The 12,831-nt window shown below is 44.4% G+C and overlaps 1 protein-coding gene across 1 annotated transcript; it reads right to left on the bottom strand.

The window, feature by feature from the left end:
• Positions 1-807: 807 nt before the first annotated feature.
• On the bottom strand, positions 808-3,609 carry LOC127001401 (uncharacterized). The gene is made up of 3 exons (XM_050865949.1): positions 2,128-3,609; positions 1,890-1,988; positions 808-1,732 (listed from the first exon to the last, which is right to left on the bottom strand). The coding sequence occupies exons 1-2, from the start codon at positions 3,241-3,243 to the stop codon at positions 1,926-1,928; spliced, it is 1,179 nt and encodes a 392-aa protein (XP_050721906.1). The 5' UTR covers positions 3,244-3,609; the 3' UTR covers positions 808-1,732; positions 1,890-1,925.
• Between the last annotated feature and the right edge of the window lie 9,222 nt (positions 3,610-12,831).

Below are 12,831 nucleotides of genomic sequence, written 5' to 3'. Positions count from 1 at the left end.
GGCAAATAAATATATCTTATGAGGGTGAGCTGTTCAAAATTGTAATCACTGGGGTATGGAGCGGTAAAGAAAGTCACGATCCTCTTGAACTCATCGGTGAAGGGAACGGAAAACAGTATCAACTCTTCCCTTATAAAGCCGTGCTCACATGAAGACTAAAAATACGTAACGACAAGGTCACGTAGGACAATGACACCTCTCCTCCCGAAGTCGACCTCTCTTTCGGCCACCTCTTTTGATTTTATTTTTGTAGGAGCAGCGAGTAGCGGGCTTTTTTTTATTTTATTATTGTTTCCTTTTTTTTGTGTGCCCTTGAGCTGTCTCCTTTGTTGTAAAAAAAAAAAAAAGGTCACGTGATGATTTTCCACGTTTTAGGACATTTTCATAGTATTTAGAACACTACATTAAATTTCTGATATATGTACTTAAGACTTTCCTCTCTTTCTGGTTCTCAGTGACCCAAATAAGAGAAAGAAGGGTAGGTTGTGAGAACATAACATAAGACCAAGAGGCCGGTAGGTCTATATAAGGTAGCCCCTGTAAACGGAACCCCGCCTTAACTCACTATCCATAAATTTATCTATCGTTTTCATGAAGGTGTCTATCGTACTGACACACCATATGACTGCCATGCGTCCTCAACATACCAAATAAAAGAGATTAAACCAGTTCTTGCCTATTTTTTTGTTGAGTCTGAATTTATCCAACTAAAACTCATTGCCATCTGTTCAACCCGGGCCAGCGTTGCCAGATTATCGTACTCACCACATTGTATTTATCCTTTAGCCTTAAATAACGAAATCTCTTACCACCAAAACTTTATCAATGTCACCTTTGTTAGCCTTTCATCCATTAATAAACTTCGATCAAGGTTCCTCGCACACTTCGCCTTCCGAGAGAATGCAAACTTAGATGTTAAAGTTTGTATTTATCTGACAAGTTTCTCAACACATGAAACATTTTTATCATCCTCGTAAGCAATTATTTTAGCATCTTGATATTCATTCTAAAAAAAGGAGACCAAAGCTGAACCGTGTAATCGAGATGAGGTCCAAGTAATGATAAATATAGCTTGAGGATGACTTTAAAGGCTCTATTGCTTATGTTCCTTGTAACGAAACCCAGCACCTTGCTTAACGACTTATAGCCTGAATGCTTACCGGTCATTTGTCTCTGTACATATTGTTGCTCTCTCTCTCTCTCTTTAATTAAGGAAGACGATGAGTAAAAGCTGTGAGGTCTTTGCCGGTAGTGATATCCCTCGCCACTGTGGAGCCTTGGAACATAAGCTACATCATAAGGGAGAGTTTTGTCATAACGCTCCCTCTCCCTAACTTTACTCATGCCCTTGGTCTTCAGAAAGTACAGAAACTCTCCATCAGTGAAATCAGACTCGTAAAATACCTCACCTCTTGGGATCTTTGGAACATAAGCTTCATAATGAGGTGGAGTTTTGTCACTGGGCTCCCATTGTCTCACTCTCCTCATGCCCTTGGTCTTCAGAAAGCACAAAAACTCTCCATCGGTGAAATCAGACTCGTAAAATCCCTTCCCGCTGTGGATCCTTGGAACAGAAGCTACATCATACGGAAGAGTTTTATCGCTGTGCTTCCTCTCCCTCACTCTACTCTTATCCTTGGTCTTCAGAAAGCACAAAAACTCTCCATCAGTGAAATCAAGCTTGTAAAATACGTCGCTGTTGTGGATCTTTGGAACATCGACTGTATCATGCCTGAGAGTTTTGTCACTCTAATTGGTCTTGAAAGCATAGAAACTCCACCGATGAAATCAAAACTTGCAAATACCTTCGCTGTTGTGGATTGGAACATCATCTGTATCATGCCTGAGAGTTTTGTCGTTGGATCCTTGGAACATCGACTGTATCATGCCTGAGAGTTTTGTCACTAAGCTCACATACTCTCACTCTAATGTCCGTGGTCTTCAGAAAGCATAGAAACTCCACCGATGAAATCAAACTCGCAAAATACCTCACTGTTGTGGATCTTTGGAACATCGACTGTATCATGCCTGAGAGTTTTGTCACTGAGCTCACATACTCTCACTCGCATGTCCTTGGTCTTCAGAAAGCATAGAAACTCCACCGGTGAAATCAAGCATGCAAAATACCTCGCTGTTGTGGATCTTTGGAACATCGACTGTATCATGCCTGGGAGTTTTGTTGTCGCGTTCCCTCTGCCGCATTCTACTTGTATCTTTGGACTTTAGGAAGCACAGAAAGTCTCCACCGGTAAAATCAGGCTCGTCAGTCCTCCTTACAGCACCAGCACCTCCTTCCAAGCTCAGGTTAAGCCGCAGGTGCTCCCCGTCAACAGTGAAGGTGACGGTCTTGTTGCTGTAGTCCACCACGGCGTTATATTTGTACAGCAGCTGCTCGCCCATCACGAAGTCCACGATGTCCTGCGGGGCGACCTCCACCTCCTCACTCTCCAGACGCCTCCCTCCGCCAATCTCAATGGAAACCCTCTTCGGGACCTTTGTGGCGTTTGATTCTGTCCTTGTCATGGTCTCAAGGTATTTCTCGGACACATAGAAGCCGTCGGAGCCTGTGTCAATCAATACGGTGAGGTCTGGTCCTTGGGTCTGACGCCGGACGGTAAAAGTTAACACCTGCTCCATTTCCTGCTTGTCCCTGCCTCTCTGTCGGAGCTGCTGCGGCTGGCGGATGTAGAGGCTGCTGGCTTTCATGGCGCGCGCTTCTGAAAACGTCTGAACCAAACCACCGCGACGGAATAGATTAACATCCAGGATTAACACCTCAGGGTCATCATAGCTTTCCTCGAGTGTCTTCGGCAGAACGAGGAAATCAGTTTCGATCTCCAGACCTCCATGAAGGGAAATGAAAACCTCCTTCAGGCTGATCAGATCCACCTGGTCCGTGCCTTCCCAGAGACTCAAGTTAGCGGTCACCATCTCCTCCGCCCCCGTCAGGAGACCAAGCTTCTCCGCCTGGCTATGAAAGACGAAACTCATGCTTGATCCGGAGTCTAGCTGGAGGGTGCACGGCTGGCCCCTGACGAAGCCCTGCACCTTGTTTCCCTCCCCCACGTCCAGGCGAAGGCAGCCACTCAGCACGGGCCTCCTGGTTGCCTTCGCTGCCGGGGATGAGAGCAGCTGAAGACCCCCAACCCCGCAGCCTTCACTCTCTGGTCCCCGCTTCCTCTTGATGGTGGAGGTGTTGGTCATCCTGCTTTTTGTGTTAGCTACGGAAGGGTCTTGAGCCATTCCGTGTACTGTATGTGTTGGGATTCAGCACGTCACCTCGGATTCGTGTTAAGGGTTCTAGGGAGCTTGGAGGTGACATTGCATAGGGCTGAACTCAGAGTTGGTGTACTCGCTTGGATCGGCATTCTCAGTTCCTTCCGCCCCTCACTTCAACTCCTTCCAGAGGCCGAAAAGGAGGGCAATTGGGTTCTCGTGAGTGTTTTTTCACGTTCATTGACAGAAGAAGGGTCAGACTACCACCAGGGTCAGAAGCTACCGCTGGAAATGTTCAAAACGCCTACGAAAGCCTTGTCAGTTATGTGTGCTTAGGCGAAGTGTTTAAGAATACGATCCTTGAAGTACTGAATCGTGTGTCGTCGGGGAGAGCAAAAATGGAAGCAGTTTTAGGTCGGATATCGGCAAACACAGGAGAAATGTTCAAAATGCCTACGAAAGCCTTGTCAGTTATGTGTGCCTGGGCTCCGAAGTGTTTAAGAATACGGTCGTTAAAGTACTGAATCGTGTGTCAGGGGCAACAAACACCGAAAACACGACTCAAGAGCGCGAAAGACTAACATAAACATAAATACGTGGGAAATTGAGGCAGTTATTATATAGATGTTGATGGAAGCAGTTTTTTTTTCGGATGCAAAACACAGGAGAGGCTGAGCGTGCGACAATCAACGTTGGTCAGATCACACTACCAGGGGAAAAACTACCCCTGAAATGTTCAAAAAGTGTTTAAGAATACGGTCGTTAAAGTACTGAATCGTGTGTCGTCGGGGGAAGCAAGAAACACCGACTCATTTCCTGCTAGAGCGCGAAGGACTAACATAAATACGTGGGAAATATAACATTGAGGCAGTTATATGGGTGATGGAAGCAGTTTTTAGGTCGGATATCGGCAAACACAGGAGGCTGAGTGCGACAATCTGGCAACGTTGGGTCAGACTACCACCAGGGTCAGAAAACTACCCCTGGAAATGTTCAAAACGCCTACGAAAGCCTTGTCAATTATGTGTGCTTGCTTGCCGAAGTGTTTAAGAATACGGTCGTTAAAGTACTGAATCGTGTGTCGTCGGGGAGAGCAAAAAACACCGACACATTTCCTGCTAGAGCGCGAAGGACTAACAGAAATTCATGGAAGACATAACATTGGGTGATGGAAGCAGTTTTTAGGTCGGATATCGGCAAACATAAGAGGCTGAGTACGACAATCTGGCAACGTTGGACCGTCAGACTACCACCAGGGTCAGATAACTACCGCTGGAAATGTTCAAAACGCCTACGAAAGCCTTGTCAGTTATGTGTGCCTGGGCTCCGAAGTGTTTAAGAATACGGTCGTTAAAGTACTGAATCGTGTGTCGTCGGGGGAAGCGAGAAACACCGACGTGGAAAGACATTGAGGCAGCAGTTATGGGTGATGGAAGCAGTTTTTAGGTCGGATATCGGCAAACACAGGAGGCTGAGTACGACAAGCTGGGTCAGAAAACTACCGCTGGAAATGTTCAAAACGCCTACGAAAGCCTTGTCAGTTATGTGTGCTTAGGCGAAGTGTTTAAGAATACGGTCGTTAAAGTACTGAATCGTGTGTCGTCGGGGTAGGCAAGAAACACCGACACATTTCCTGCTAGAGCGCGAAGGACTAACAGAAATTCGTGGAAGACATAACATCGAGGAGGACAACAGCCTTCCCTCGTCTGTGTTTCCTCCTGCCTACGACTTCACCCCCTTCAAGAAAAGAGCGTCCAGGCACCTCCTCTCCCGATACTGACCTCTCTTTTGACCTCTTATTCTGCTTCCTTTTATTGGAGCGGCACCTAGCGGTTTTTTTTTTGTTGCTTTTTTTGTTTTATTGCCCTTGAGCTGTCTCCCTTGCCGTAAAAATAAGACACCACACTGGAAAAAGGTCATTTGCCGCAATTATTGAAAAGAAAGAAGAGAAAGATGAAGCATATGTGGAAGAACTGTGGAAGATTAGGATAAGGAAAACTGAATTAGCTCTCTTTTGCTTGTCGTAATTAGAGGAAAGGAAGAAAAATATAAAGCATACGTGGAAGAACTGTGGAAGATTAGAAAAACGAAGACTGAATTAGCTCTCTTTTGCTTGTCGTAATTAGAGGAAAGGAAGAAAAATATAAAGCATACGTGGAAGAACTGTGGAAGATTAGAAAAACGAAGACTGAATTAGCTCTCTTTTGCTTGTCGTAATTAGAGGAAAGGAAGAAAAATATAAAGCATACGTGGAAGAACTGTGGAAGATTAGAAAAACGAAGACTGAATTAGCTCTCTTTTGCTTGCCGTAATTAGAGAAAAGGAAGAAAAATATAAAGCGTAGGTGGAAGAACTGTGGAAGATTAGGATAAGGAAGACTGAATTAGCCCAAGATTAGAAAAACGAAGACTGAATTAGCTCTCTTTTGCTTGCCGTAATTAGAGAAAAGGAAGAAAAATATAAAGCGTAGGTGGAAGAACTGTGGAAGATTAGGATAAGGAAGACTGAATTAGCCCTCTTTTGCTTGTCGTAATTAGAGAAAAAGAAAAATATGAAGCATGCGTGGAGGGACTGTGGAAGATTAGGAAAACGAAGACTGAATTAGCCCTCTTTTGCTTGCCGTAATTAGAGAAAAGGAAGAAAAATGTAAAGCATGCGTAGAACTGTGGAGAATTTGGAAAAGAATGACTGAACTGACCCCAAACCAAAATTGAAACTATGACCATTGCGCAGCCGTTGGAAAGACATAGCGCACCTACATTAGTATCAATATTGCGTCAGTGCCCACGCCTCCCTGCACGTTACTTGCTCTACAGTACCTGAGAGCTAAGCGTCATAAAACACCAGACAACCAACCCAAACCTTCCCGAGACAATTAGTGAAGACCCAAAATAGAAAATAACCTAAGGGCCGCTTCACAGTCGTCTGCTACGCACCCTAACCAAAGGCTCTACCGTCCTGGGAGTCTATACCATTTCCCTACCTCGAGTGGCGTCCGTGTTCCAGTACTATCCCCGGCCAGTCTCCTTTCTGTTATTATAAAGGACAAGAGGTTAGAGAAATGGATTAAAAAAAGGAGCTGCTAAGAGTTGAGGAAATAAAATGAAGGTATGGAAGAGATGACGAAGGGAGGAATGAGATGAAGAAGGCAAGTTATACGGAGGTGGTGGTGGTGGTGTTGGTGGTGATGGTGGTGATGATGGTGGTGGTGGTGGTGATGGTGGTGGTTGCAAACGATCCATGAGGCAGGAGGAGGAGGAGAGGCGGAGGGGAGAGGAAGAGGAGGAGGAGGAGGAGGAGGAGGAGGAGGAGGAGGAGGAAGTTAGGATGTCATATTAATTAAGAGATTAGTGGAGGGGCTGGTTTCTCTCTCTCTCTCTCTCTCTCTCTCTCTCTCTCTCTCTCTCTCTCTCTCTCTCTCTCTCTCGCTTGTGTGTAGGCCTATACAAGACAGCTCCAGATAATCCCGAATGCTTCTGGCTATCATCGACTATTATTGGCTATTATCTTGTCTACAACTGATGTTAAGCTGATTGGTCGATAATTGGAAGTGGCTGACCTGCTCCCCCGTTTTTTAAAGTTGGCGCCAAATTAGCTATTTTTCACAGACAAGGACAGACTAGAGGAATTTTTTTTTTTAGCGGGATTTTTTTTTCATTTGTTTTTACCCTTGAGCAGCTTCCCTTACTGTAAAAAAAGGGTAAAAACCAGTTCACTGACATCTTAAACATATTGGTTGGGAGGCGACCGGGGACCCCTTTGCATACCTTCAGAACCCGTGGAAATAACCCGTGGGAGGCTCCACTCACACAACTCACCTCGACGGACAGAGTGGAGTCTAAGGCTCTTCGTCTCATCAGCTCTCCTCCTCTTACTGATAGTCTTCTACCTCTTAAGTTCCTCCGCCATGTTGCCTCTCTTGCTATCTTCTATCGATATTTCCACGCTGACTGCTCTTCTGAACCTGCTAACTGCATGCCTCCCCCCCTCCCGCGGCCCCGCTGCACACGACTTTCTACTCATGCTCATCCCTATACTGTCCAAATCCTTTACGCCTGAGTTAACCAGCATCTTCACTCTTTCATTCCTCACGCTGGTAAACTCTGGAACAATATTCCTTCATCTGTATTTCCTCCTGCCTACGACTTGAACTCTTTCAAGAGGAGGGTATCAGGACACCTCTCCTCCCGAAATTGACCTCTCTTTCGGCGATTTCGGGATTTTTTTATTATTGTTTCCTTTTTTTGTGCCCTTGAGCTGCCTCCTTTGTTGTAAAAAAACAAACCTGGCGATTTATTATTCTTTTGTCTATCAATATTATCCTGGACTACCTTCCTTACGATCACATCCCACAACTTGCTTTTCTCTCCTCAAACCTTCCTTTCCCTTTGATCTTTCACCACATCCTTCCTCTCCTACACTCCCCTCACCCCTCACCGTCACCTCCTAATTCATTTGTTTTGTTTTTCTTGAACTTATCAATATCATCCTGGACTGCCTTCCTTACGATCACATCCCACAACTTGCTTTTCCCTCTTTAAACCTTCCTTTCCCTTTGATCTTTCACCAAATCCTTCCTCTCCTACACTCCCTCACCCCTCCCCGTCACTTCCTAATTCATTTGTTTTTCTCGAACTTACCAATATCATCCTGGACTGCCTTCCCTATGATCACATCCCATAACTTGCTTTTATCTCCTCAAACCTTCCTTTCCCTTTGATCTTTCACCAAATCCTTCCTCTCCTACACTCCCCTCACCCCTCACCGTCACTTCCTAATTCATTTGTTTTGTTTTTCTTGAACTTCGCAATCTCATCCCTCAATTTGTTTCTCTCTTCTCTCTTTTCGAAGCTTCCTTTCTCTTTGCTCCTTCAACACATCCTTCCTCTCCTACACTCCCCTCCCCGTCACCTCCTAATTCATTTGTTTTCTTGAAATTAACAATATCATCCTGGACTACCTTCCTTATGATCACATCCCTCAATTTGTTTTTCTCTCTTCGAAGCTTTCTTACTCTGCTCCTTCGCCATCCTTCTTTCCTACACCCTCCTACCTCCCTCCCATCACCCCCAACACAACATTAGTTTTTCTTTAACTTACCAATATCATCCTGGACTACCTTCCTTATGATCACATCCCTCAACTTGTTTCCCTCTCTTCAAAACTTCCTTTCTTTCTCCTATTTCACCTCATCCCTCCTATCCTACACTCGCCTCCCTCCCTCCCATCACCCCCAACACAACATTAGTTTTTCTTTAACCTACCAATATCATCCTGGACTCGCTACCTAATGATCACAGCCCTCAACTTGTTTTTCTCTCTTCGAAGCTTTCTTACTCTGCTCCTTCGCCATTCTCCTTTCCTACACCCTCCTACCTCCCTCCCATCACCCCCAACACAACATTAGTTTTTCTTTAACTTACCAATATCATCCTGGACTACCTTCCTTATGATCACATCCTTCAACTTGTTTCTCTTTCTTCAAAACTTCATTTCTCTTCCCTATTTCACCTCATCCCTGCTTTCCTACACTCTCCTCCCTCCCTCCCGCCACTCCCCAACACAACATTTGTTTTTCTTTAACTTACCAATATCATCCTGGACTACCTTCCTTATGATCACATCCCTCAACTTGTTTCCCTCTCTTCAAAACTTCCTTTCTTTCTCCTATTTCACCCCATCCCTCCTCTCCTACACCCTCCTACCTCCCTCCCATCACCCCCAACACAACATTAGTTTTTCTTTAACCTACCAATATCATCCTGGACTACCTTCCTTATGATCACATCCCTCAACTTGTTTCACTATCTTCAAAACTTCCTTTCTTTCTCCTATTTCACCTCATCCCTGCTTTCCTACACTCTCCTCCCTCCCTCCCATCACCCCCAACACAACATTAGTTTTTCTTTAACTTACCAATATCATCCTGGACTACCTTCCTTATGGTCACATCCTTCAACTTGTTTCCCTCTCTTCAAAACTTCCTTTCTTTCTCTGTCCTATTTCACCTCATCCCTGCTTTCCTACACTCTCCTCCCTCCCTCCCATCACCCCCAACACAGCATTAGTTTTTCTTTAACTTACCAATATCATCCTGGACTACCTTCCTTATGATCACATCCTTCAACTTGTTTCTCTTTCTTCAAAACTTCCTTTCTTTCTCCTATTTCACCCCATCCCTCCTCTCCTACACCCTCCTACCTCCCTCCCATCACCCATAACACAGCATTAGTTTTTCTTTAACTTACCAATATCATCCTGGACTACCTTCCGTATGATCACATCCTTCAACTTGTTTCTCTTTCTTCAAAACTTCCTTTCTTTCTCCTATTTCACCCCATCCCTCCTCTCCTACACCCTCCTACCTCCCTCCCATCACCCCCAACACAACATTAGTTTTTCTTTAACTTACCAATATCATCCTGGACTACCTTCCTTATGATCACATCCCTCAACTTGTTTCCCTCTCTTCAAAACTTCCTTTCTCTCTCCTATTTCACCCCATCCCTCCTCTCCTACACTCGCCTCCCTCCCTCCCATCACCCCCAACACAACATTAGTTTTTCTTTAACTTACCAATATCATCCTGGACTACCTTCCTTATGATCACATCTCTCAACTTGTTTCCCTCTCTTCAAAACTTCCTTTCTTTCTCATATTTCACCTCATCCCTCCTATCCTACACTCGCCTCCCTCCCTCCCATCACCCCCAACACAACATTAGTTTTTCTTTAACTTACCAATATCATCCTGGACTACCTTCCTTATGATCACATCCTTCAACTTGTTTCCCTCTCTTCAAAACTTCCTTTCTCTCTCCTATTTCACCTCATCCCTCCTCTACTACACTCCTCCCTCCCTCCCGTCACTCCCCAGCACATCATTTGTTTTTCATTCACCTCCCAATTCGGCCTCGTCATTCAAACTTTTTCCACTTTTCATATATTCCTTTTTTTCTGGTTATTTTTCCACTCCTCCACTTTTTGCTGATCCACTTTCTCCTTCCTTCGCCTCCTCGTTACTCTCTTCTTAATTACCTATCCCCATTTTCTTTTGTTTCCCTTATGTTTTTATCTTCTTTCCAATTTTCTTCTCTTCTTTTCCTCTCTCTCTCTCTCTCTCTCTCTCTCTCTCTCTCTCTCTCTCTCTCTCCAGTGATCATATTCTCATCTTGTTTCTCTCTCTTCGAAGCTTCCTTTCTCTTTTCTCCTTCACCTCATCTCTCCTCTCCTCCAATTTCCTCCTTTTCCTTCGTCACCCCTAACACAATCTCCTCCTGGTTGGCATGTAAAGTAGATGCAAACTATTTTTAGCATAATACAGAGATTATTCTCCCTCATGCTTACAAGATTGAGGTTTGTGAGGCTTTTAGGGTGATGGGTGTCAGGTCGTCTTAGAAACTCAATTTTTTACAGCAGAGGAAGCAGCTCAAGGGCGAGACATAAACGGTTATATTCTTTATTAAGCATTTCGGCGCCCAGGCACACATATTTGACAAGGCTTTTTCGTAGGAGTTGTGGTGGGCATTTCCAGGGGTAGTTTTATGACCCTGGTGGTAGTGTGACCCTTCTTCTGTACCGTGAACCTAAAGAAACACTCATTAGAACCCGATTAACCTCCTTTTTGGGTCATTCTTAAACAATTCGCCCTCTAATCCCACATATTTGGTAAGGCTTTCGTAGGAGTTGTGGTCATTTCCAGGCGTAGTTTTATGAGTCTGGTGGTAGTCTGACCCTTCTTCTGTACCATGAACCTAAAGAAACACTCATTAGAACCCGATTTATCTCGTTTTTGACCTTTGGAAATAGGTGACAAGGCTTTCGTAGGAGTTGGGGGCATTTCCAGGGGTAGCTTTATGAGCCTGGTGGTAGTCTGACCCTTTTCTGTGCCATGAACCTTTAGAAACACTCATTAGAACCCGATTAATCTCCTTTTTGGGTCATATTCTTAAGTTCTTCACCCCCCTAAGCACACACATTTGACAAGGCTTTCGTAGGAGTTGTGGGGGGCATTTCCAGGGTAGTTTTATGACCCTGGTGGTAGTGTGACCCTTCTCCTGTACCGTGAACCTAAAGAAACACTCATTAGAATCTCGTTTTTAACCTTTGGAAATAGGTGACAAGGCTTTCGTAGGAGTTGGGGGCATTTCCAGGGGTAGTTTTATGACCCTGGTGGTAGTCTGACCCTTCTTCTGTACCGTGATCCTAAAGAAACACTCATTAGAATCTCGTTTTTAACCTTTGGAAATAGGTGACAAGGCTTTCGTAGTCGTGGGGGGCATTTCCAGGGGTAGTTTTATGACCCTGGTGGTAGTCTGACCCTTCTTCTGTACCGTGATCCTAAAGAAACACCCATTAGAACCCGATAGATCTCCTTTTTGGGTCATATTCTTAAACACTTCGCCCCCTAAGCACACATATTTGGCAAGGCTTTCGTAGGAGTTGTGGGGGGCATTTCCGGGGGTAGTTTTATGACCCTGGTGGTAATCTGACCCTTCCTCTGTACCGTCATCCTAAAGAAACACTCATTAGAATCTCGTTTTTAACCTTTGGAAATAGGTGACAAGGCTTTCGTAGGAGTTGGAGGCATTTCCAGGGGTAGCTTTATGAGCCTGGTGGTAGTCTGACCCTTTTCTGTGCCATGAACCTTTAGAAACACTCATTAGAACCCGATTAATCTCCTTTTTGGGTCATATTCTTAAGCTCTTCACCCCCCTAAGCACACACATTTGACAAGGCTTTCCTAGGAGTTGTGGGGGGCATTTCCAGGGGTAGTTTTATGACCCTGGTGGTAGTCTGACCCTTCTTCTGTACCGTGATCCTAAAGAAACACTCATTAGAATCTCGTTTTTAACCTTTGGAAATAGGTGACAAGGCTTTCGTAGTCGTGGGGGGCATTTCCAGGGGTAGTTTTATGAGCCTGGTGGTAGTCTGACCCTTCCTCTGTACCGTGATCCTAAAGAAACACTCATTAGAACCCGACTAATCTTCTTTTTTTGACCTTTGGAAATTAATGTGAGAGGCGAAAGCGTCTGATAATATAGAATGAGAAGCCCAAAAAAGAGAGGTTATTTAGGCCGTATATGTAACCTTAGTTTCATCCCTTCCTGGCCGCCGTCTGGATCAAGAAGACGAGCAGACGGAGTATTAAAACCAACTTGCGATTTTGTTTTAATATAGCGACGCCTCTTAATGGAGAAAAGTTTACGTAATTTACTTATGTTGTGAAGGAAAATAAGCTTCATCCTCTTACCGAAAAAAAGAGGAACTGTTAAAGAAAAGTAAGAGTGGGAGACATGACTGAAAATGAGGAAAGAGGAAAGAGGAAAGACAGGAAGGAAGGAGGAAAAGAAGTTATAGAAGGAAACTGAGAAAAATGGAAGAAAAGAAGAGAAAGGATTTGGAAAGAAGACAAGACTGAAAATGAGGAAAGAGGAAAGACAGCAAGGAAGGAGGAAAAGAAGAAATGGAAGAAAACTGAGGAAAGGGAGAGGAAAAGAAGAGAAGGAAATTGGAAAGAAGATGAAGCAAACACGTTGATGAAGAAGGGAAAGAAAAGAAAATGGGGTGGCTAATTAAGAAGAGAGGAATATGGAGAAGAAGGAGGGAGAAAGAG

Source organism: Eriocheir sinensis, chromosome 20 (assembly GCF_024679095.1).
Source record: "Eriocheir sinensis breed Jianghai 21 chromosome 20, ASM2467909v1, whole genome shotgun sequence".
NCBI lineage: Eukaryota > Metazoa > Arthropoda > Malacostraca > Decapoda > Varunidae > Eriocheir > Eriocheir sinensis.
This window is presented reverse-complemented; position numbering and strand designations above follow the sequence as displayed.